General features: G+C 43.8%; 1 protein-coding gene across 3 annotated transcripts in view; it reads right to left on the bottom strand.

Moving 5' to 3' along the window:
- Positions 1-6975: 6975 nt before the first annotated feature.
- SCN10A (sodium voltage-gated channel alpha subunit 10) overlaps positions 6976-20851 on the bottom strand; it is an 82905-nt gene continuing 69029 nt past the window's right edge. For all 3 annotated transcript variants that reach the window (XM_045555659.1, XM_045555665.1, XM_045555668.1), the window contains 7 exons: positions 19919-20041; positions 18358-18642; positions 17034-17087; positions 16005-16142; positions 13819-13923; positions 12047-12317; positions 6976-8189 (listed from right to left, as the gene is read on the bottom strand). In XM_045555659.1, coding sequence (XP_045411615.1) covers positions 6976-8189; positions 12047-12317; positions 13819-13923; positions 16005-16142; positions 17034-17087; positions 18358-18642; positions 19919-20041 — 2190 coding nt within the window. The remainder of the gene's footprint in view (positions 8190-12046; positions 12318-13818; positions 13924-16004; positions 16143-17033; positions 17088-18357; positions 18643-19918; positions 20042-20851) is intronic.

Genomic DNA, 20851 nt, shown 5'->3' with positions numbered 1-20851 from the left:
TGCTCTACACAGGTGTACCATTTTTTATCTTTTATGCTATGTTTTTACTGTATCTTTTCTATGTTTAGATATACAAATACTTACCATTGTGTTACAGTTGCCTACAGTATTCAGTGCAGTAACATGCTGTACAGGTTTGTAGCCTAGGAGCTATAGGCTGTACCACATAGCCTAGGTGTGTAGTAGGATATGCCATCTAGATTTGTTTAAGTGCACTCTTTGATGTTCCCACAGTGACAACATCTACTAATGACACACTTCTCATGTATTCCTGTCGTTAAGCGACACATGACTGTGGCTGTGCCAATTTACAGTCTCTCCAGCAGTGCAAGTATCTGGTGTTCTCCACCTTTGCCAACACTTGATATTTGTTAGACTCTAACATTTTTGCAGATCTAATAGATGTGTGGTGGTATTTCACTGTGGTTTTAATTTGCATTTTCCTGATTTCTCATTAGGTTGCACACCCTTTTAATATGCTTATCAGTTATTCAGATTTCCTCTTTTGTCAAGTGCCTCTTCAAGTCTCTTGCCACTTTTTCTATTGTATTGTCTACTTTGTATTGATTTACAGAAGTTCATAAAAATCTCCTCTCTGAATATTAGACTTTTGTTGAATAAACCTGTTTTAAATATTTTCTTCCCCTCTGTAGTTTGCCTTTTCATTCTTAATGAACTGATGTTCTGGATTTTAATGTAGTCACATTTATCAGTCTTTTCTTTATTCTACAGTCATGTAGATATTTCCTCTATTATCTTCTAAAAGCCTTGTAGATTTGCCTTTCACATTTAGATACACCTGTAATTGATTTTTAAATATGATTTTAGGTAGGGTCTAATTTTTTTCTCTTTCTTATGGAAACACAATTGTCCCAGCACCATTTATAGGAAGACAATTTTTTCCTCACTGCTCTGCTATCCCATCTTGGCCAAAGTGTCCATATATATGCTTGGGTCTGTTTTCTTCTCTTATTGATTCTCAGCTAAATTGTATTATGTTCTGAAAACATACACTATATGCTTTTAATTCCTTGAACATTTTTTGAATCTTATTCTTGGCCAGGTATATGGTCTATTTTTGTGAATATTCCCTAAGTATTTGAATATGAATTTTGCTGTGGTTTGATTAACATTAATATTTACATGGTGCATTTTTTTCTATCCTTTTATTTTTACCCTTTTGGTAACATTGGGTTTTAGGTGTAGCTCTCTGTAAACATCATTTATTTGAATTTTTTAAATCTTGCCTGACTTTCATTGTCTATTTCCTGGAGTCCATTTACATTTAATGTAATTTATGACATATTTGTGTTCAAATATACCACTTTACTCTGTCTTTTCTACTTGTTTCTCTTATTCTGTATTTCTCTTTATCCCTTTCTTACCTTGCTTTTTAGATTGGCTAATTGTTTCTTAAGCATATTTTCCCCCATCCTAGTTTGGAAAGGATATACTTGTTCTTGTTAGTGGCAACCCTAGTATTTAAGTCATTCATTCTTACCACAGTTTAATAGTAATAAAAGCCTTTCTTTTCCTTCTTAATAATAATGTCTTAGAACCTTTATCCTATTCATGTCCTCTCAACTTATGTGTTTTTGTTGCCTGGTATTTATCCAGCGTTTTCTGTATTTTCCATGGGAGAAGTGATTTGAAGAACTTACCTTGTCACTACTGGAAATCTTGGAATTCCCTTTTTAATCTATTTTTGAACCTTCAGCCTGTGTTCAGCTCCAGACTGAGGATCTGTCTTACACTGCGTCCCTGCACTCAGGAAGGTGACTTCAGTTTTGTCTTGAGGCAAACGCTCTAGCCCACCAAGGCTCTGCTTACACCTACCCTTCTGTGTTGACTGGATGTTCCTGAATGTTCTTCACCATCCATGTCTATGTGTTATGCAGTTTAATGGTGTAAAAAGTCAAATCAATGTTTATGGTAGAGGCATATTTTTGAGAACCTGCAGGTTCCAGATATTCATACAGTCAACACCATTGTTCTGTCTTATTTCCCTTCAGTGCTAAAGCATCCTCACATATTCTGGGCCAGAGAAATTCCAGTGCCATCTCCAATGTGTGAGGTGGAGAAGGTAGTTCTGGCTCTCAGGTTTGCTCCCCTAGAAATCTAGTCCCTACCTTGTAACTGGACAACCAGGTGAACTTTAAACTGGATCTAGTGAAATTTTCAAGAGAGAATCTTCCATTTACATAAGATATATTTCTGAAAACTCTGTGTAATGCAAGATATACGTATGTTTGTGTATGTATGAGTGTATATATAGGTGTGAGAATATATATAAAACATCCTTTTTCCAATGGCTCACGTTATAATTTGGGAAATGCATCAGTGTGGGAAAAATGTGGAATCTACTAGTTTCCCAGGACTCCTGTAACAAATTACCACAAACTAGGTAGCTTACAATAACAGAAGTTTACTCTCTTACATTTCTGGAGGTGAGAAATCTAAAATCAAGGTATTGGCAGGGCTATGCCCTCTCTGAAGCCTCCAGGGAGAACCCTTGCCTTTCTTGCCTCCTCCTAGTTTCTGGTGGTTGCCAGCAATTCTTGCCATTCCTTGGCTTGCAGATGCATCCCTCCAATTTCTGCCTCTGTCTTCACATAGCTGTCTTCTTTGTGCCTGTGTGTTTCTGTGTCTCCACATGGTATTGTCTTCTCTGTGTGTCTCTATCCAAATTTCCCTCACATTATAATGACACCAGTCATTGGGTTAGGGTCCACTCTTCACCTTAATTTGATTATATCTGCAAAGACCTCAATTTTCAAATCAAGGTCATATTCACTGTTACCAGGGTTAGGACTTCAAAATATCTTTTTAGGGGATGCAATTCAACCCACAACATGGGACAGAAGATGCAATAAGAATACCTTTGAGAATATTATCTACTTAATAAAAGTCATCTGATGGTTGGGTAAATTTAATTCTTCTACATCACATCATAAAAATAAACCAGTGCCCAAGCTCTCTGTCCACGCAGCTGTCTTATAAACACTTGGGGTAGTACCATCTCAGATGGCTTTTTCATTGACTGTGTGGGGTTTAAACATTGAAGAAGCTGCACAGTCAATGTCTGTGCTCCTTGGTTCAGTGGCACTAGGGAGGAAGAGCCATATGGTTGAACTCTTCTTTTAGATATAAACCAGGTATCCAGAGAATAGCCGGGTTGTGCCGAGATGGCCTATGCCCTCTGCTATCCACCATCATCTTATTAATCCGTATCTGTGGGTGCTGCCAAACCCCAATAAGCATCTGGAAAGCCTCTCTGGCATCTGATGGGCCAGCAGTGACAGAAGAGGGAGAGCAAGTCCCCAGAAAATCTCTGACCATAAGGCATGTAAGGTGGATCCACCTCTATGCTTTGTAATGGTACAAAAGGAAAAATCTTATGAAATGATCAAATCTATATCCATTGAGTTGACCTGATCTTTGTGATTGTGGCTGAGAATGTCCTAAAAGTTAATAGAAGATCACAGCTGTCATTAAGATCCTTATGTCCTATGTTGTCATATAGACTCTTTGCTTTCCTTCCCCTGAAGACCTGCTATGTGCCTTTGGCCTGGGTATAGTCTTCCACCAACCCTTGCTCCATTCATTGCTTAACTCTGATTTGTCTTTTGGAGCTTAACTCCTACGTTATCTCTTGTTCTTGGAGCAGCACTTGTCACATAGTAGGTACTTAATAAGATCTGTAGGATGAATGAAAGAAACTATTGGCCATACCTTTTATCTACCAGATCTTCTTTCTCAAAATGCCCCTTTTCTTTTGATTATACTAATTATGCAGTCCTGGCCCCAGGGGAATGTAAAAACCCTCTTCCTTGAAGTCTGATTATGAGATGTGAAACAGGCTCTGGAGTGTCTATTTTATTTATCTTTTCAAAGAACCAACTTTTTGTTTTATTAATTTCCCTTATAGTATTTTTGTTGTCCTTTTCATTTAATTCTGATTTGATCTTAATAATTTCTCGCCTTCTGCTGGGTTTGGGGTCAGTCTGTTCTTCTTTCTCCAGCTCTTTGAGTCTATTCATTAAGTTGTCTATTTGTAAGTTGTCTGTCTTTTTGAAATAGGCATTTATGGAAATGAATTTTCCTCTCAGGACTGCTTTAGCTGCATCCCATAGATTTTGATAAGTTGTGTCACCTTTGTCATTTAATTCAAAGAATGTTTTGATTTCTGACTTAATTTCTTCCTTTACAAAATTGTTATTCAGGAGAAGGTTGTTTAGCTTCCATGACTTTGAGTAGGAATGAGAGTTTGTTAAAATGTCTATACTACCCAAAGTAATCTATAGATTCAATGCAATTCCTATTAAATTACCAACATCATTTTTCACAGATTTAGAAAAAATAATTGTACACTTTGTATGGAATCAGAGAAGACCCTGTATAGCAAAAGCAATCTTAAGCAATAAAAACAAAATGGGAGGTATTGATTTGCTAGACTTCAAACTATACTACAAAGCTGTGGTTCTTAAAACTGGTTGGTATTGGCACAAGGGCAGGGACACAGACCAGTGGAACAGAACAGAAAACCCAAATATAAAACCATCCTCATATAACCATCTAATCTTTGACAAAATAGACAAAAACATACTCTGGGGACAAGAGTCCCTATTCAATAAATGGTGCTGGGAAAACTGGATAGCCACATGTAGAAGACTGAAACAGGACCCACAGATTTCATCTCTCACAAAAATCAAATCACGGTGGATAACAGATTTAAACCTTAAATGGGAAACGATTAGAATTCTAGAAGAAAATGTAGGAAAGACTCTTACAGACATTGGTCTAGGCAAAGAATTTATGAAGAAAACCCCTAAGGCAATCGCAGCAACAACAAAAATAAATGAATGGGACCTGATTAAATTAAAAAGCTTCTGCACAGCCAAAGAAACAGTCATGAAAATAAACAGACAGCCTACAGAATGGGAAAAAATTTTCGCATACTACACATCAGATAAAAGACTGATAACAAGAATCTATTTAGAACTCAGGAAAATCAGCAAGAAAAACTCAAACAATCCTATCAAAAAATGGGCAAATGACATGAATAGAAATTTTTCAAAAGAAGACATAAGAATGGCTAAAAAACGTATGAAAAAATGCTCAACATCCCTAATCATCAGGGAAATGCAAATCAAAACCACAATGAGATACCACTTAACTCCGGTGAGAATGGCCTTTATCAAAAAATCCCAAAACAACACATGTTGGCGTGGATGCGGACAGGAACACTCATACACTGCTGGTGGGAATGCAAACTAGTGCAACCCCTATGGAAAGCAATATGGAGATACCTTAAACAGATTCAAGTAGACCTACCATTTGATCCAGCAATCCCATTATTGGGCATATACCCAGAAGAACAAAAGTCATTCTTTAACAAAGACACCTGTACCCGAGTGTTTATAGCAGCACAATTCACAATCGCAAAGATGTGGAAACAACCCAAGTGCCCATCAATCCACGAATGGATTAGTAAACTGTGGTATATGTATACCATGGAGTACTACTCAGCTATAAGAAATAACAATGATACAACATCTCTTTGGTTCTCCTGGAGAGAGCTGGAACCCATTATATTAAGTGAAGTATCCAAAGAATGGAAAACCAAGCATCACATGTACTCACCAGAAAACTGGTTTCCCTGATCATCACCTAAATGTACATCGGGGAAGGATACCAATTGGATATCAGACTGGGATGGGGGGTGGGGGGAGGGGATGGGTGTATGCCTACATGACGAGTGCATTGCGCACCCTCTGGGGAATGGTCATGCTTGAAGGTGCAGACCCGGGGAGGTGGGGGGGGAGGGGATGGAGGTATGACTACATGGTGAGTGCCAGGCACACTGTCTGGAGAATGAGAATGGACGCGCTTGGGACTCTGACTCGGGGGGATGGGCGGGACATGAACAATGTATATGACCTGAACTTATGTACCCCCATGATGAGCTGAAATAAAAACAAAACAAAACAAAACAAAACAAAAACAGGCTCTGGAATGTATCCAAAAGATGCCTCTGTAGCAACACAGCAGAAAGGTCCGGCCATTGCAGCCTCTGAAGAGAGTGTTTTTCTCACCTGAACAGGGCAGGGCACAACTCAGACCATGAGATGCGAGACATATAGAAAGTGTCCATTTAGTCACCCCTCCCACCAGTCTTACAAGGGGCGGGGGAGGAGGACTGAGTTTTGAAGGGGAAAGACCGTGGCCCCAATCAGCCAGGCAGTCAGTGGAAGAGTGAGGATTAGAACCTGCATCTCCAGGGCTCAGGACAGTGCTCCTTCCTGCACCACCCGGCCTCAAGCTCAAACTACAAAACATTAGGATCCCTGAAAGTGAGTATTATGTGACACATGTTAGTATCACACAATTGAGAAAAAAAGTGATGCTTTAAGATATAACATTGGTATTAACATACCTTTAAAAATATTAATTTTAATGGACATCTCAAAGGCCTTTCATGACATAGACCACAGTGTTATCCTGGGCCAGAGCAGTTGTTCAGAAGCTCTCGACATGCAGTCATGCAAAATCCTAAATAACATTGCTAGTCTTTATGCGGCGCTTCACAGAGGACTTCCTTGGACCTTCAGCGATGTCCTTGCAATATATCTTTGGAAGTTCTGGTTCTGAGAAATTTGTCTCAGTAAATATAATCTCTGGTCACAACCAAAATAAAAAGACAAGGGACATTGTCTGGAAAGTAAGAGAATCCATCATGTAATATTAAAACTCAGAAGGAAGTCACAGTGGAAGTGCTCTTGGCTTCTGACTCCTTTTGGTATATGGAGGCTTTTTCAAAGGTGGGTGCCAGTTTCATTCCCTGCCCAGTTTGACATTGTGACCAGTGGCATGCATTGGTGAGGTTGTAGCTGGGTGCCATCTGTAGTGGGAAAGAGTTATCACAGGGCAGAAGACCACATCAGAACAGGACAGATCCATGCTGGAGTGTCCTCACTAGGGCCCAGGGGCAGTCACCTCCTTACTGGTGGCTTCATCTTCATTTTGCATTGAGCTAGATGTGCTCATATTGACTCTATCACTAAGGCCTCTAGTGACACTGTCATAGGATGGCGGGAAAGATGTGGCAGATGCAGTTGCAGATTTGTCTGGGAGTACACAATTTTCATTTGCCATGAATGCAACAAAGCCCTCATCTGGGAGTGAGGCAGCCTCCTCCTCAGCCCTGGGCACACGTGGAGGGTTGGAGAGTGTCAAGGAGCGGTGCCGCACATAGCTCCGATAGGCTTTTTGAATGACAGTGGCTGAAATGTCTTCTTGCTTCCACCGGAGGGTGGTTGCTATTGGTTCATAGGATGATTTTGAAAGATTAGTTGCCATAAACTTCTCTTCCATGTTTGCTTTCAGAGAATCCAACTCCCCGGATTCGCCTAGCACGTTCTTGGTGAAAGCAAAAAGGATGTCCAAACAGTGGATCTTATCTCCAGGGACCAAGGGCAGGTCCATCTGCATTAATATATTCCGATTGGGCTTTGGGATTTGCAGGGGACCAGAGAGAGTGTCTGCAAAGTCGGAGAGGGCAGAGAAGGTAATAAACTGGGTGGCCTCGGGATCGAACTTCTCCCAGGTCTCATAGAACATGTCAAAGTCGTCCTCGTTCAGGGGCTCGGTGCTCTCCTCTGTGGCCACATTGAAGTTCTCCAGAATCACTGCAATGTACATGTTGACCACGATGAGGAAGGAGATGATGATGTAGGTGGTGAAGAAGATGATGCCCACAGCTGGGCTCCCGCAGTTCCCTCGGGAGCCATTGCTGTTGAGCAGATTGGGGTCACAGTAGGGGGGCCCCGTGTTGAGGATGGGGCTGAGGAGGCCATCCCAGCCAGCTGACGTGGTGATCTGGAAGAGGCACAGCATGCTGTTGGCAAAGGTCTGGAAGTTGAACATGTCATCAATGCCAGCCTCCTGCCTCACATTGGGAAAGCTGGACATGCCAAAGATGGAGTAGATGAACATGACGAGGAAGAGCAGTAGCCCGATGTTGAAGAGGGCAGGCAGGGACATCATGAGGGCAAAGAGCAGCGTGCGGATCCCCTTGGCTGCCCGGATCAGTCTGAGGATGCGGCCGATTCGGGCCAGGCGGATGACCCGGAAGAGTGTCGGGGAGAAGTAACTTTCAAGTGACTTGAGAATTGCAGAAAACACCAGGCCTTTAAAGAGGGGGAAAATTACCCAATTAGTATCTCCAACCATGAGCTCTGACGAAGTTGGCTGTGACCACACACCCTCATTTCTGCTCGGTACGGACCCCAGTTGAGCAACCATGTGCAAGGACTGGGTCCTCCCAGCCTGGCATGGTGGTTGGCACAAAGTGGGGGCTTACTAAATGTCTGTTGCCTAAATCCTGTCTCCCTCAAGTAAGTCTTACCCTTCCTGCCATGTTCTTATCTTTCTTTCCACCCAGAATATCTTCTCAGTCAACCTCCGTGATCAAAACCCTATCTTCTGTAACTCGTTCAGCCGGAAGTGATTACAGCGCATTCCACATGCCACAGTCCTTTGCCTGTTTTCGTCTGTGACACAGACCCTGCTCCTCCCTGAGACTGCAGGCTGTGGGTCATGCCTTTTCCTCCACCCTGGTCCTGTGCTCTGTGACGGCCAGGACCCCCTGTGATTCATCTCCCTATTTCCCGCTGTGAAGATTGACTCAGTTCCTGGCACATTGTCCCGTGGATAATTGTACAGTGCCTAGTGTGTTAATTACCAGGGGGCCTGAGGAGTGGGGCAACTTGCTGACAGCTAACGCAGAATGGCTTTGAATGGCCAGCTGTCTGCATAATGGCTTAATTCGTTTCTTCCATTTCCAGCTGTGTTTGAACTCTATGTTGAGGCCTGGAGAGGGGCTTTTTTTTAGGGTCAGTTACTGCCCCCAACCCCAATTACAAACAAGGTTGGAAAGAGGAAGAATGTGTATGTTCCCCTATATGATGTCTAATTTGAAAAATTTTGAAACTTGGTCTTGGGGACCTATGGAGACCTATTGGGACCAAAGGCCTCCACCAAAGATGAGGCAAGGTCTTTGGGTGAGAGAAGTGAGGTGAGTACAAGATGTGGTAGCAAGTTCTTTGCAGGGCTGCCTTGACCTCTTCCCCTACCTGCCCTTTGTTGTGTGTATACAGGTGGTCACAATATCATACTGGAAGAAGGAAGGAAATGGAAGGGACTTGAGAAATAATTATATATAATTATACTTTTGGATTATAAAATCTTTGTGAAAACCCTTCTGTCTCTCTCTCTTTTTTTTTTTTTGATTCTTGCTCTGTCACCCTGGATAGGGTGCAGCAGCATCATTGTAGCTCACTGCAATCTCAGACTCCTAGGCTCAAGTGATCCTCTTGCCTCAGCCTCCCAAGAAGCTGAGACTACAGCACATGCTACTATGCCAAGCTAATTTTTCTATTTTTAGTAGAAATGTGGTCTCACTGTTGCTCAGGCTGGTCTGGAACTCCTGAGCTCAAGCAATCCTCCTGCCTCAGCCTCCTAGAGTGCTAGAATTACAGGTGTGAGCCACTGTGCTGGGCCAAAAACCCTTCCATTAAAGTCCAGTTTAACTGGCACATTTTCCCATAACCTACTAAAATTTTCTGCCAGACAACTGGTCTGTGTCTTAATTTAAATTGCCCCAGAATCCTATTTCAAAGGAAAATGAGTCCTCATACTTGTAACAATTAGATACTCAATGTGTGTCTCGCTGGTGAGAAGGAAGAGAGGGAGACAAGCAGGGCGGGCAGAGGTTGACGTGTGGGTTTGTTTGCTTGCTTTCTAGCTCTCTCTGTAAGCGATTTCTGTTCCATGGAGAGGCAGAATGCTGCATAGGTCACAGGAACTGGCAGTTAAGGTGTTCCCATCATAGAACTAAGTATTTTGGATATATTTTGTTTCTATATTACTTACACATACGCAAGCTCCCTTCTCTAATATAAAATCAAAATGGCCTTTAGAGTTTCTGACTTTGGAAAACAAACAAAACAAAACAAAAACAATCAACCAACCAAAAAAACTCCCATTATGGTAAATGAAATAAGCCAGAAACAGAAGGACAAATACTACATGATCCCATTTATATACAGAATCTAAAATAGTCAAACTCATAGAAACAGAGTAGAATGGTGGCTTCCAGGAGCTTGGGGGAGAGGAAGTCAGGGAGGTGTTTGTCAAAGGGTACAAGTTTAAGCTATGCAAGATGAGTAAGTCCTAGACATTTACTGTATAGCATAGTGCCTATAGTTAATAATAGTGTGTTAAAAATTTGCTGAGAGGGTGGATCTTATTTTAGGTGTTCTTAGCACCCAGTAAATAGATAGATAGATGGATAGGGCCAGAGGAAACTTTTGGAGGTGGTGGATATGTTTATGGCATTGATAATGGTGATGGTTTTATGGGTATATACTTACCTCTAAACTCATCAAGTTGTAGACATTAAATATGTAGAACTATTTATATATCAATCATATCTCAATAAAGTGGCTTTAAAAATGTAACAGCAGTATCAAAACAAAACAAAAACAAAACCTCCTCAGCAAATAAATGCAACCCAAGGTTGTGTTTCACCACCAGGGTGGAGAGACTGATTAAACTTTGTATTTAGATGCTATCAGCTTTTGATAGTAAATCAATGAGAAATTCAATCTATATCCATGCCCTGACATAAAAAGTAAGCAGGTCAGAATATAAGCGATCAGGATATATTTATAATGCAAAGTGAAGCTGGTAAGCTGGGATTTGGCCTTCATAGGATCAAACTTTGGCTTAACCACAAGAAGTCCAGGGACAGTCTCTTGGCTGTTGGTGGGAGGCAGCAAGTTCATTAAAAGAACATAGCCTGGTCTAAATTCAGCTCCACCCCTTACAACCTCTGTGACTTTGCATACTTTTTAAAATCTGAATCTCAATATTAAATGTATCAAAAAAGGATAATAACACCTCCTTCCCAGGGCAGCTGTGAAGATTCACAGAGCCCAGCCCAGTGCTCAGAACTCAGTGAGTACTCAATTATGGCAGCTCTGCTCCCCACGTTAGCCTCTGACTCTATTAATTTTCTCTGAACACCACTGGGCCCAAAATACTGGGCCTGTCACTCAATAACACTCAGACTGGGCCTTAACAGCATTGATCTCTTGGTATTGATCCCTTGACTTTTCTATCACTTATATTCCCTAATAGGACAGTTATATAGAAATTGAACTCCAAAGCCCAGACTTAAGAATATTCTTCTTCTTCTTCTTTTTTTTTTTTTTGGAGACAGAGTCTTGCTCTGTAGCTCAGGCTAGAGTGCAATAGCATCGTCATAGCTCACAGCAACTTCAAACTCCTGGGCTTAAGTGATCTTCCTACCTTAGCCTCTCAAGTAGCTGGGACTATAGGCCTGTGCCACTATGCCCAGTTAATTTTTCTTTTCTTTTTTTTTTTTTTAAATTTTTCTATTTTGTGTAGAGACGGGATCTCACTCTTGCTCTGGCTGGTCTAGAACTTCTGAGCTCAAGCAATCCTCCTGTGTTGGCCTCCCAGAGTGTTAGGATTACAGGCGTGAGCCACTGCACTTGGCCAAGAATCTTCTTTGAATAATCTCTTCCTCAACTTTCCTCACTGTGATGGCAACCCATCTCCTTTTCCAGAACCTATTTTATGATTTATCTCACATGATAACACCCACCCCCTGCTTTCAAGACTGTAACAGTAAGGTCCACTGGAAATTCCATCATCTTACGGTCTCAAGTTCTCAGAAGGAGTGATTGTTCCCTGTCAGACCCGAGGTTCTGGCCATGGGCTGTGCCCACAGTAGGTACCTGAAAACACTTCCTGACAGCGTGGGGAAAGCCAGCAGAACCTCTTTATTGCACCGAAAGAGCAGCCCAGGGGCACTTTAAGTCTACTGCTCTTGGAAGGCTGCACATACAGATAAGATACATTTTTAAAAGTTTGTTGGTTGTCCCCTGGGTTTTGAAAGAGTAGCCAAAATGACCCTAAGCAGAGGCTAGGCTTCCCCACCAAGTGGCTGCCCACTTACTCGCAATGGAGAGAACCACCACGATGAAGTCAAACACATTCCAGCCATTGGTGAAGTAGTAATGCCTCAAGGCAAACATCTTCATGACACACTCGCCCGTGAAGACAGCCACAAAGAACTGGTTGATTTTGCCAAGGACTTTTGTCTTTTCTTCACTCTGCTCGTCAGTCTCCACCATCATGGTGATCATGTTGAGGCAGATGAGAACCATGATGACGATGTCAAAAGCTTGTCTGGTCACAATGTCAAAGACGAAGCCCTGGTACTTGTTCTGAGAAAACAAAAGATGGTAGAGTCAGAGCCTTTGGGCCAACATAAACCAGGCATCTGGAGGGACTGGGTACTCCATGGATGAGTTTTGTCTCCCTCACATTCCTCCTCCAAAATCTCACTTTCAGCTGATTCTACCTCATTGCCCCAGTTTAAGTTCTCATTACTTCTCCAGGCCCCTTGTTATAACCAGACACCTCCTTTGTCCTGGTGCATGCTTATCCCTCCATTTGCAATGCCCTTCTAGTCCCCTCTCTTGAGTATCTAAATTTCAATAGCTCTGAGTAATCCATCTCTCTTCAGCCCCACTGACTCCAGGGAGCTTTCTTTAATCTCATTAAACCAAATCGCCCTATTCCTTCTTTGGCTCCCACAGCCTTTTCAGTCAGTTTTGAGTTCTAGCATTTCATATGTGCTTCCCTTCTCCACTAGACTTTGGACTTTTTGAGGTCGGAGGCCCCTGGAGGGATTCACCACCTGCTGACTATAGAGTCCTTGGGCTTTGAATAAACATCAGAAGTAGAATTAATGTCTTGGCCAACAGAATGTATGTCTCCCTAATTCATTTAGAGAAAGGCCTGCTCCTTTGTTGAAGGTCTTTGAACTTTGCCCTTGTGTGGGGAGGGGCTAAAGGGTTTGTGCCACATCTTAGCCACAGAAATATTATGTAAAGGGACAAGATGCCAATTCCATTCACTGGAGTGGATGGCTCAGAAATCCTTTGAAGAAGTTCAGCATAATTTCTGACATATCAACATCTTCACCCCCAAACCTGTTCATCCCTTCCCAACAGGGGTGCTATCTTGGGGCCACCTGGAGGTTTGATGTTTTCTATCTCCTGGCAGAGGGCTGAGGTGATATCATGTATGGTTTGGGTGTTGCTTTTAAGGGAGGAATACAAGGGCATGACTCTTGAGGTCTTTGTGAAAAAAGGAGTCAGAGTAGAGGTTGGCCCTAATTTTTGTCCAATCTTTAAACTCCAGAGAGGGATGACTCTTGGTTCCTATTAGGCCATTTGACCATGACCATGACTGGATCGTGGATCCCAGAAGAGTTAGGTTTTGGCCATTTCCTCTCTTATCGCTCTGGAGTTTTGGGGTGGCATGCAGGGTGAGGCTGGTGATCCTCTGCAACCTAGATTGTGATATATAACCACACAAACGGTTCATCTCTGGGCTCTAACTGCCCTTACTGTCATTTAGCTTAATCTGCTTCTAATTCTGTGCTTGAACCCTAAAACTGTTCGGGGAACTCAGTATTTCCCCAAACAGGTTCGTTTGGAGCACCTGTAGGAGGTATGTCCACTCCAGAAGGCCAGAGTTTCTTCTTTTAAACTTTTCATTCCTTGGGCTTGGGAACCCTCTTCACCCTTATCTTCAAACTTGACCCGGATCTCCTCCTCCACAAACAGCACTGGCCAGGCCCCTACCTGCCATGAGTGGAGGCTAGCAGGTTGGATTCACAGACATGCTCTGCTGCTAGAGGAAAGTTCTGGGGCTTACCAGAGGACGTGGGATGGGCTTCTGGGGCTTCTTGGAGCCCAGTTTCTTCATGGCGTTGTAGTACTTTTTCTGTTCCTCTGTCATGAAGATGTCCTGGCCCCCTAAGTGCAGAGAGGGCCACACTGTTGTTATTAAAGCAACAGGAACACTCAGGGATACCAAAATCAGCACACACAGAGGAAAAGGACTGTCTTAGCCTTCTCCTCTCCTCTGCAGACAGACGTGCCAAGCCCAGGATCAAGAAGTGTCTTGCAACAACCAATGACAGAGCAGAGGGACTGCATTCCATCTCTGACTCCCTGCCTGGGTCTTTGAAGCAAAGCTTGTTTCTATTCTCTGGGAACCTAGAGATGGTGCCTGGACAGAGTGTGGGAGGGCTTGGGAACAGAGCTCAAGGAGCTCATGTTGGTTCAAATCTGAGCCTTGGATGCAGCCTGTTCATTCCAGCCGAATTCACTGGGCTTTTAGAGCCCAGTCCCTGCCAGGGGGCGAGAGATTTCCTCAGGGCCTCTGGAGCAAATACTCTGGGACACAGGCCCTCAAGCCCTTTCTGCAGAGGAGGACCTGAGGAAAATTACTGCCTCATCCTTGGGTCCTTGGTCTCAGAGAGATCTTTGATTGGTTCTCCTGAGGCCCTGCCCGTCATAATACCCTCTGCTGCTGTAGTATCAGAAATGACACCATTGAAGATGTCTTCCTCCCTTAGAATTGGGTATTAGTTTTCTTTAGGGACCTTTTGGACTTGCTTCATTCAAACCTCACCTTTCATTTCCCGACATAATTTGAAAGCCACCCATATCAATGGCATGTTTGTGTAAATTAGTCTCTGCAAATGCTGGGAAAATGGGCTGAGATCTGCAGGGTTTGAGGAAAGATTTCAGAAAATTTGTGGACACAAAGGGCTTCCTAAGAGGATCATCTTAGTGGGAGCCAGAAGCAGTGGGTAGGATCATGCTAAGAATTCTGGGCAAGGATTGAGCCTGTGCAGTTTCACGCCCAGCGTGATCACTGGCTCATCTCACTTAAGAACCTAACATGGCCAGCTCTGTCTCTGGGCCTCGGTCTCCTCCTCTGTAAGATGGGAGAAAGGATTGATTGAATGATCTCCAAACTCCCCAGGGTACTGATCACACTTGTGCACTCTGCTTGCTCCCACAGACCTCTCCTGCCCTCTTCTAATGCCCAGGACCCTGGCTGAGGATTTCCTGTAGACAAGATGCCTGCCCAGTAGATACATATTCTAAATTACAATAGTAACGCTTAGCATCTATGCCCACTGTATGTTCAGCCCTAAACTAGGTACTCTTTGTACAGGGTTTTATTTACCTCTTACTACAATTCAGAGAGTACTTATTATTAACCACATTGAATGAATGAGAAAACCAAGACTCAGAAAGGTTTAAAATATTGCCAGCATCACCCGTCAGGCAAGTAGTTGCGACAGGAATGCAAACCCAGGCTTCAGAGTTTGTGCTATGTGACTTTCCACATGACCCCTTTTCTCTCTGGATCTCGGTTCACACAAATCTAATAGGGTGCCCTATGTACTTCAGAGATATGGAGAGAATTAAGTGAAAGGATAACATGAAAGTATTTTATATCTTTAATGCCTTCATATTCTATAATTAATATAAATATGAGAAGTTATTTGGAATTAGGTTCCTATTAATCAGAGTCAGCACCCTTGGAGGCAAAAGCCTTCCTCCCCTTTCCAAGGAAGTTGGGATTCTGCCAACGCTGGAGCCCTGCTCTTCCTGAGGTGTCCTGACTCAGTCCTCTGGGGGCAGAGCCCCCAGCAGAGCAGCAAGTGCTGGAGAATGTTTCCCCCTGTTTATATTTCCCAAGGGCTCACCTGAGACACACCCAGCATGCCTGGTTCCCATTGGGAAGACCAAGGTCACTTTGGGAAGAGGGTTGGGACCCAAGGGTGAGGATGGGAGGAAGGCACTCTACTGACAGAGAGAAATGCAACTCTTCCAGTAGCAGCAGCAGCTGCCGCAGGCACCAGGAGTGAGGGCGGCAATCAGGGGCCCAAGGTGGGCATTGGTGTCAAAGGCTGAAATTGGGCTTCTGATCAGGCATGAAGGGCTATGAGTAGTGTTGGCTTTAGCTATGAGGCCAGAGTGGGCCAGGGACAGGAAAAATAAGATTCACCTCTGCAGCAGAAACACCCGAGCTGCACTTATCTTTTTTTTCTGTTGATTGAAGTTGTCAATTATGACCCCAACAAAGAGATTCAGTGTGAAGAAGCCGCCAAAAATGATGAAGATGACAAAGTACAAGTACATGTACACATTGTCCTCCCACTTGGGCTGCATGTTGACCTGTGACCAGACAAGGCAGAGGGGAAGGAGGGTGGGTGTCTTAGTTTAGGTTCACCCTACAAGCCAGACCTGAGACAAGGAGCTGGGTGCAGGTAATTTATTTAGAGGTGATCCCAGGAAGCAAGAAGGAGGAGATGGAGAGAATGAGCAGGAACAGGAGAAAAGCTAAGGAAGGGGATGAGGTTAAGCAGCCATGATTATGGGCAAGGGGTGCTCAAGCCTATGGGGCCTCTGAGGAATTGCATAGAACACACCTTGGAATTGCACCACCAAGGGACAGGGAAGCTGGAGTATTTATCTACATGCTCCTAAAACTTACTGGTATGGGTTGCCCCTGGGGACATTAAATCCCTTGTCCTTGGGGGAGGGGCTGCTGAGCAAGCTCAGAAGCACTGAAGACAGTCTTCAGACACAGGATCAGAAAGGCAGCCTGTGGGTGAACTCAAAGATGGGCTGAGGGGCAAGGGAGGGCCTCGACCATGTCTGCCACAGTGGGAAGGGGTCCTTCCCCAGCAGCACCTCCTCACCTGGCTCTCAGGACTATACCTGAAATTCCATCTACTTCCTTCCCATGCCCCTTTATTCTGGCCACCACTCTCGATCCCACCTCTGTCCAGGGAGTGGCCTCACATACACTGTCCTTTAGAGGTTATCTGGTGCTTTCTTCAGTGGTGAACAGAGGAAGACCTTGAGAAGCCTGGGGAGTGTGTGTGGAAGGGGAAACACCCAACAGAAGGGCAGCTGGACATTGCTGCCAGGAGGGAGAGTGTGAGGCTGCTGGGTGATCACCCCTTCTGGTACCAGGGCAATCTTCATCTCACTTTAAACACAGACTTACATTGGCAGGAGGCATGAAGGGAAAGGCTGTAGGCACAGTGGGCCAAGACTCACCTCTCGGGAATCGACAGCTGCGTACATGATGTCCATCCAGCCTTTAAAGGTCGCCTGGAGACAAGGAGCAGAGGCCACTCAGTGTCTGCTCATCCACCTACACTGGAGCCTTCTCAAGCTATGGTGGCCCAGTGAGAGAGGGTAGGATGCCCAGCTAAGAAGTCTTGAGGGGGAAAGGGCTTGGGCAGGAAGAATGAAAGTAAAGGCTCCTGGGGTGACTTGGCTAATCTCACATGAAGGTTTAAAGTAATTCCACAAGTGGCTGTTTCAGAATACAGTGGCATTAAAGGCATGGAGCCTTCCAGAATATAGCACGGACTGGGCGCCTACATGTCTGGCTCTGGTGCCAACTGCTATGAGGCTGCTCTGTGCACTTGATCAAGGCTCCCCCTCTTGAGGCTGCCATTTTCTCAACCACTTTCCTACCTCATACACATGACATAACAGTGTGGTATCTTCCCATCTGCAAGAGGAGGAAGTTGGGAATAGAAGACCTCCACATTCCTGTCTTCAGATTTAGCATTCTCAAGGTCTAGAAACTGAGTTGTGTTCTCCAGCATTTGCATAGAATGAAAGATGTCTCATGTCTTGCACTCCTAGACCTGTTACAGTACTTGATGGACTGTTTTCATTCACTTGTTCATCTGTTTTTCTCATATAGTATCAGTGCCTGGAGCCAGTTCTGACTGTATCTCCCAGGGCTGAGCACAGTGTGTGGCACACCATAGCTGCTCAGAGATTGTTTGTTGAATGAATGCATGAACACATGATAGAATGCAGGAACACCTGGGTAACTGCATGGAAAATGTATAAGTTATTGTATCAACACTTGAATGAATAGAGGGCTGAATGAACAAGTGGATGAAGGCAAGCGATGAATGAATGAATGGTGAAAGAAAATGTGAATGTGTTTGACTGTCATTGTCACTGACATTATCTATCACTACAATAGACTTAATTAGACATAATTAATTATCACCTAAGGAATGATGTGAAGTAGAAGACTGAACATGTGGCTATGCCATGCCTATTTTGTACAGGTAATATGTTCTATGTCATCACCTGATGAAATCCTATGGCAACTCCATCCTTTTATTCTGTTCTGTGAGCCCACACTTGTCTAACTGCCCCAGTGTGAGGTCACACTCATTAATAAGGCCCTCTAGCTTCGTGGTGTAGTCTGTAAGAATAGGGAATGACCTCAGTTCTCACTCAGTGCTAACCCTTGCTAAGTCTCTATATAGCATCTTCTGGGAGACCTCAGACTCTCCATTTTATTGAGTAGCCAAAGAAATAGACATGGTTGATGTCATGGTTGACTCACCACCTGAAGAAGTGCAAGGTAACCCATTGCAACATTATCAAAGTTGACTTTCACATTGACCCAGAAGAAGTTGCTGGTGTAGTTTTGAATCACACAATCAGACTTGTTATTCACAATTGACAAAGGCACAAGAGAAAAATCTTCCTTGGTGGTGTTGATGCACCTCCCAAACTTCCCTGCGAAGAGGTTCACGCCCATGATGCTGAAGATGAGCCAGAAGATGAGGCAGACGAGGAGGACATTCATGATGGACGGGATGGCACCCACCAGCGCATCCACCACCACCTGGTGGGAAAGAGAAAAGGACCTGGAACTCCCAAAATGTCCTAGTCCTCCCTGCTGGGTCCCATTTGTACACTCATTCAGGCTGCTTCATGAGCCAGTGGCCTTTGGATGCAAGAAGAAAAGTGGTTTAATTAGTGCAATAATTCAGCCTCAGAAGACCGAGAGATACTGGCCAGCTGAAGATGGGTTTAAAGCTTTTTCCCTAAACCTTGTTCAGGGCAGGTTTTAGTGTCTTTCCTCAGCATTGAGGAGCTATATGAGGTTATAAGCACAAACATACTCATTTAGGGGTGTGAGTATGTGTGTTGTACTTATACATGTAGACTTCTAGAACCTTGCTTTATTCTCCTTGAACACAATACACAAAATACAGTTTAAAGAATACTTTGATCAAGAATTACTGAAAACCTAAATCCATATTCACAAACTTGCTCATTTGTAAATCTGCAAACAAGGACCTGGATATAAAATAAAATAAAGTTTAAACTATTTCAATCTTAAACTTCTAGCTAATAAAGGTACCTGTTTGTAAAGGTACAAGTTAATTTCAAAAGTCCACTTTTGCTTATGAAGTGGACTTGCTTTGAACCAATGATGGTGGAACAAAGCAAAACCTCACTTTCTGCTCTGGAAGGCTTTTGTGATCAGGAGGAAGGGACAAGGACAATCACCAGTCCCCAGACAAGGCTCAGGCTGTGGGCATTCATCCTGAGGGAGGCTGTGAGGGCAAGGTGGAAGCTGACAGGGATGGATGAGGAAATGTGGATGGAAGGGAGAAATCCACAGGACCTGATGACTGAGACAGGTTGGAGAGAAGATGAATTCCAATGAGCGGTGGCTGAGGTGCTGAGCTGAGGATGTCACTGCACTTCAATGGAGTGTTAGAGGAAAGACTCATTTGTCATGGAGAGACAGAGTACTTGGTATGTTCTGGAGATGTCAGGAATAAGAAGTAGAGGCAGAATTGGGAGACTGAGATAATAGATGCTTGTGGAACCATAAATTGGAATCACTTCACTAAGAGCAAAAGTAAGGTCTGGGTCCTGGTGGCTGTGCTATTTATGGGTGACAAGGAAAGAGGGGCCCACAAAGAGACTTAAAGGAGAACTAGGAGAGTTAGGACATGCAGCACCACCGAAGTCAGAGAAGGAAGTGAAGACTCACAACTGACCTTTGGAGGTGTGGCCTGGAGCTCGTGGTTGGTGGTACAGAGGGTGTTAAGTGGGCAAGGATTACCAAATGCTGCAGATCAGAGAAGTTTTCAGATGGGTCTTACCCTCATGCCTTCAAATCGAGACAGAGCCCGCAGCGGCCTCAGGGCACGGAGAGTCCGAAGGGCTTTGATGGGAGCTATCTCAGAATAGTCCAGGATCTTCGCTGTGAGGCTTGTCAGTGAGATCTGAGAGTAGGAGAGAGAGCAAACAAATCACACTAGGGGTCCAGAAAGGCAGTTGTGGTGGAAGGAAACAGGAAGTCTCTGCCCAGCTTCCCACCTCTACTCCTTTAAGCCTTTGTCCTAGCTCCCACCTTATTACAAATAGCAGTGAGAGGTCTAGAAAGAGTTCAGTCCCTTCCCTTTTATTAAATATTTCATTCATCTGTCATTTGAACATCTGGACAAGAAAAACTCAGTCTCCCGTGTCACTATTCCCACATCACTATGTAGGTGGCCAAGCTCCCGGCCTATCAGATCACCTTCCTTTCCCTCTCGGGGAACCAGCCAGGTCCCACCAACTTTGAAACTTTGATTGACTTTCAGATACTTGGAGAGATGAAGTCCCTTCATGGGGGCTATTGTGAGGGATGTAAAGTTTGTCTCAATTATATTTGCTCAGAAAGGTGGGGTGGAAAGAATCTTGGTCTAGGTGGGGTCTAATTCCCACTTGATTCTTGATTTTTCTGTGACCATGGGTCAATGCCCTGCAAGCTTAGGGTACTTTCACCCCTTGTAAAATGAAGAAGTCAGACTAAGAATTCCAGAGTTCTCACAGCTCTTCAGTTCTTCAGTAAGAGTGACTGGCATGGGTCCATGAGATCTGACTTCAGTAGATATCTGAGACAAAATGACTGAGTTATGAGCCCCTGTTGGTCTGTCAGTTTTCTTTAAGTTGTGGACCTAGGACTGCAAACTAATGTGGAAAAATGGTCACCCTTTCTAGGAATTTGAAGGTGCCAAGAAGACACCATATGTATAGGCTTGAGCCTCATG

Source organism: Lemur catta, chromosome 1 (assembly GCF_020740605.2).
Source record: "Lemur catta isolate mLemCat1 chromosome 1, mLemCat1.pri, whole genome shotgun sequence".
NCBI classification, from domain to species: Eukaryota; Metazoa; Chordata; class Mammalia; order Primates; family Lemuridae; genus Lemur; species Lemur catta.
This window is presented reverse-complemented; position numbering and strand designations above follow the sequence as displayed.